Genomic DNA, 5,340 nt, shown 5'->3' with positions numbered 1-5,340 from the left:
ATATCATTCTTTATTTTTTATATAATTAATTGTTAATGAATTACTTCTTATATTTTTAATTAAGAAACAATTGTCAAGGGAGAATTTGACCTTTGAAAAGTAAAAGTCTTCAAGATGTCGACTGAGAATTATCACCTACCGTAAATCAATCACCATCCCCGTCAATGATTAAGGTGTGATCGAACATGTTTTGTATGCGTATTATATGTGTTGTGTGGTGGGGGGGGTGTTTTTGTGTAGGTAGTTAATTAAGTGTCAGCACTCTGAGTAGAACGGTGAGATAGAATATGTTAATTAATCAAGACATTAGCTGAGAAACGTTAACACCGGATCAAAGTTGAAAGCTGGTGGCGGGCTGGGATTAATAGCAATAATATAACGATGGCGGTGGCGGTGGAGGTGATGATGATGATGATGATCATGATGATGATGATGATCATCATCATCATGATGATTTCTGCATTCGGCACAAGAGCCCATGACATTGATGACTATATACTATACACTAAGTGAAATAATAACAATAATAATAATAGTAGTAGTAGTAGCAGTAGTAGTAGTAGTAGTAGTAGTAGTAGTAGTAGTAGTAGTAGTAGTATGTAGTAGTAGTAGTAGTAGTAGTAGTAGTAGTAGTAGTAGTAGTAGTAGTAAAAAAAGAAGAGTGCCATTGTTATCAAGTGAACGATATTTCGGCATCTAGCATTCCTTCCACAGGTTCAAAAAATAAACTTGTCAATCTATTTCCTCTTTGGTAATATTTTATAGGATTGGAGCAACTCCCCCAGTAGGTATACAGAAATTTTGTTCTGCAGTGTGAACTCTTCTGATCAATTCTTTGCCCCAACATCCATAACATTGATTAGGACATGGAGCTCTTTTTTGGTTGTACTTTCCGGTCAGCATATCTGTATGTTTGAAGAATGCTTTTTTAAAAATTTTTTCTACATCTTGTTTCAAGTTTACCATCCTTTGGTATTCTTTTGCCACGGACTGTAAGGTTAGATCTTGTTTCGCTTGTTCCAATTTAGAAAGAATTCTTGCCCAAATTTCTGTATCTTCGCTGTAAGGCCTTGTACGAAAATAAGACACTTGAATAGTTGTAAGTTCTTTAAGTTTAAAACTTTCACAAATCCTGTTGACTGTTCCTGCGTATGTGATAAAGTCCTCTTTCTCTTCTTTCGTTATAATACAACACTCCATTCGAGTGTTAAATAGAGGGGTTTTATCACCGAATATGTTAGACGGTAATTCTATTGTTTCTTTAACTCAAATTTCATTGCTTTTTTTTTTTTTGGGTGAGCAATAAGAAATTACTGTAATGTTCATGCTCTAACGGAGGTAATTTTTGCAACAACAATCACACTTTATGTTCATCCGACTATGATTTGCAATCTTGCTTAAAAATCTCTTTTTTTAGTACAATGCATATATATATATATATATATATATATATATATATATGTATGTATGTATGTATGTATGTATGTATGTACATATGTATATATACATATACGTATCTATATATATATATATGTATATATATATATATAAGTGTGTGTATGTGTGTATACATCTATTCTGTGACATCATTCGAGGCCTATGTGTACTTTTAAGCAGTAGCAAATTCCACTTTCGAGTGTGTACCAGGTGTCTTCGTCCAAAATATATTGATTTTCATAAACGAGAAGCATTACAACTAAATACTTTGAATTCTTTATCATAAATGGCAGACGTCTTTCTGAACATATTGATAAAATCATATACATACATATGTGTCTATACACACACACACATATATAAATGTATATATATATGTACAGACGGACACATATATGTATATATGCACGCACACATGTATATACACACACACACACGCACACACACACACATATATATATATATATATATATATATATATATATATATATATATATATATATATATATATATACATTTCCGGAGAGTACATACAGCCAGGAGTGCGCACAAGCGTATGTATGTAAGTGAGGAGGTGTATTAATTAATATTCTATTTCTGACACCGTATTTCTTTAATTTGCTCTCATTGTCATTTCTTATTTCTTTATTGCCCACAAGGGGCTACACACAGAGGGGACAAACAAGGACAGACAAAGGGATTAAGTCGATTACATCGACTCCAGTGCGTAACTGGTACTTAATTTATCGACCCCGAAAGGATGAAAAGTAAAGTCGACCTCGGCAGAATTTGAACTCAGAACGTAACGGCAGACGAAATACCGCTAAGCGTTTCGCCCGGCGTGCTAACGTTTCTGCCAGCTCGCCGCCTAAGCGTGAGAGAGAGAGAGAGACACTAGCAAAAACTTTTTATTCGCTCAAGCTTTTAAACACAATCTTCTAAGAACTGTAAACTTCGTACAATTTGGTATGAAACTGACCCTGCAGCCCTCATGTTTCCCGTTCTTATAAGTCATATTCTTTCTTTATTTGTTGAATCAAAAGTTTTCTCAGAACACTCCAACGTACTGTGCTCTGGCAAGTTTCCCAACCAAGTACATTCAACCAATACCTTAGCTTTCGTTTACGTCTCCTTCACTCTTCAGCTTGTATCTACACGATCTTCCAGTTTATAATCTCAACACAAACACAACCTACACTACATAAAGCTTATCATTCAATCTTTCTTTCTCGTAAAATATATCAAACATTTGCAAAAAACTACGAAACGAATACTTTCTATGTACGAAACTACCACTTACTAGCTTTCTTTGGAAAGATGCTCTGAGGCTGCTCAATCGCCTGCGTCAGGGCTCGCTTAGATCGATCACGCCATATGCAAAGTGCAACAATACGATACGGTGTGTATTTGCTGCACGGATCTATACGATAAGCGCTTGATAATATCCAACACAGCACAAAGACCGCTACTGTCGTCGACCAAAACCGGAACGATGTGAATGCCATCTACAGAAAAAGAAAAATAATATACGAATTAAAATACACGTGGGTAAAATTTTACCAAGTTATGAAATCGTTGTGAACTTTTAAACAGGTGTAAGTATTCCTCGTTATTTTTTCAGCAAACTGAGAAATAAAGGAGATTGCCCTGACTTGTTCTTACAAAAAATCGCTATTCACATCAATCATACGGTTTAAAAACCATATTTTAAATATTTTAAATAATTTGAATTTATGTCAAGATTCTATTTTAATACATTCTATGCTCTGTGTAATTAATTAACAATGATTTAATCAATGAGCCGGTTCGGCAAAAGAGACCGATAAAAGAATATGTACTCTTTCTCTCTCTCTCGCACACAGTCACACACACACACACACACACACAGTCACACACACACACACACACACCTTCACACACCCGCACCATGGCAGTCAAACCAAAATATTAGATATACTTCATTTTAAGAGAACATCACAGCAACATTTAGCTTTTGGATTTGGTTTGCAACAGTAATCTCGATGAAAAGTGATTTCATTTTTACATTTTATATTAAAAGAAACTACATTAGATAACTATTTTGTCTTAATTTTAAATAAGCATTTTATATACATTATATATTAATTAAAAAGTTAAGTATATTTTATACAAACATCTTAATATAATTTAAAATAAATATTTCATAGAGTCAAAACTATTGAAAAGGTTGCAGACGCAACGAGAATTTTAGAAAAATAAAAAAGAAATAAGTGGAAATTTTACCGGTGAATGTATTAAATTATAAGCCACTAAAAGAGAATGACTCTCCCCAAACACAACATTTTATAGAATTTATATAGAAGTATAACAATGTTTTGTATATTCCCTATTTTATTATATATGAATAATATATCGAATATAAAAGAAATAATTTAAATAAATATCTTTTTATTTTAAATAAATATTTTGTATGAATAAAAATTAAGTATTTTGAATACATGTTTTATTTTAATTCTAAATAAATATTTGATATGAGTTTTGCAGTAAATAAAATGAATAAATATTTTACATGAAAATTGTTTAAGAAGCCGATTCTTTATTTACTTTCCATTTACTCTTTGAGACATTTTATCCATATCTTTCGTTTTCCTTTTCTTGAATAAGATTGTATCATATATAAAAATTATTCTAGTAACTAGTATTGATAATTTTTCTTTAAGACACACCATGTTGATAGAGACAGCTGAAAAACATAGCTTCAGTTTGGTTGAAAAATAAATAATTCAACAGCGATAATGGTAAACCCCTTTCAATGCTGATGCAGGAATTGTATACAACTACTGCTCACAGAAATCAGAGAGTGTTCATACTTTAGAGCCGGATATCAAGCACAAACGCTTCTCAACATCATGCGACAATCACCCCTGGCACAGAGGAAAACTGTTTCTTATCTCAATGTCTTCTGTCATTACTATAACGTCATTAAGGTAATTAATGTTAACTTTCTGGGCGAAATGCTTAGCGCTATTTCGTCTGTTCTGAGTTCTAATTCCACTGAGATCGACTTTGCCTTTCATCTTTTCGGGATCGATAAATTAAGTACCAGTTGCGTACTGGGGTCGATCTAATCGACTGGCCCCTTCCCCCAAAATTTCGGGCCTTGTGCCTAGAGTAGAAAAAATTACCGAATGGACTTAATCTGTTTTACTCTAGGCACAAGGCCTGAAATTTTGAGGGCTGGGCCAGTCGATTAGATCGACCCCAGGATGCAACTGGTACTTAATTTATCGACCCCGAAAGAATGAAAGACAAAGTCAACCTCGACGGAATTTGAACTCAGAACGTAGCGGCAGACGAAATACCACTAAGCATTTTGCCCGGTGTTCTAACGCGTCTGCCAGCTCGCCGCTTTACCGAATAGACTTAATAACGACATGACACTTTAGTTTCTGATATGGAGCTTAACTCATCGTGCGCATTCCATTTAACAAAGAATGAACGATTCCCCACGCAAATTTTTGATTTGGGTACATAAAACGAAGGAAAAGCTCTCTTGAGGTCGTGTACTAACTATCCATTCGATTATGATTCTCGTAAAATTGTAATCCAGAGCCAATGATATTTAATCGATATCGCCAATAATTTGCTAATCAACACATACGAAACTTTGCCCACGTAACTCTAACACACCGGCTATTATCATCAGCGAAGCAGAAAACAGATAATGGCCCTGTTTCGTCTACGTTTATAAAGCGTAGGAAATGGATTACAGTCATGTGATCGTTGAGTCTGAACATACATAAACACACACACACACACACGCACACATATGCATAAGTGTGTGCGTGTGTGTGTGTATATATATATGTCTGTGTATATATATATATATATATATATATATATATATATATATATAGTCTTATA

General features: G+C 33.8%; 1 protein-coding gene across 2 annotated transcripts in view; it reads right to left on the bottom strand.

Annotated features, from left to right (window-relative positions):
- LOC106869569 (uncharacterized) overlaps positions 1 to 5,340 on the bottom strand; it is a 116,125-nt gene that overhangs the window by 12,914 nt on the left and 97,871 nt on the right. For both annotated transcript variants that reach the window (XM_014915367.2, XM_052974730.1), the window contains exon 2: positions 2,738 to 2,942. In XM_014915367.2, the coding sequence (XP_014770853.1) occupies positions 2,738 to 2,942 (205 nt within the window). The remainder of the gene's footprint in view (positions 1 to 2,737; positions 2,943 to 5,340) is intronic.

The sequence above is a fragment of the Octopus bimaculoides genome, chromosome 19 (genome assembly GCF_001194135.2).
Source record: "Octopus bimaculoides isolate UCB-OBI-ISO-001 chromosome 19, ASM119413v2, whole genome shotgun sequence".
NCBI classification, from domain to species: domain Eukaryota; kingdom Metazoa; phylum Mollusca; class Cephalopoda; order Octopoda; family Octopodidae; genus Octopus; species Octopus bimaculoides.
The sequence above is the reverse complement of the archived record's forward strand: the minus strand, read 5'-3'. Positions and strand labels throughout refer to the sequence as shown.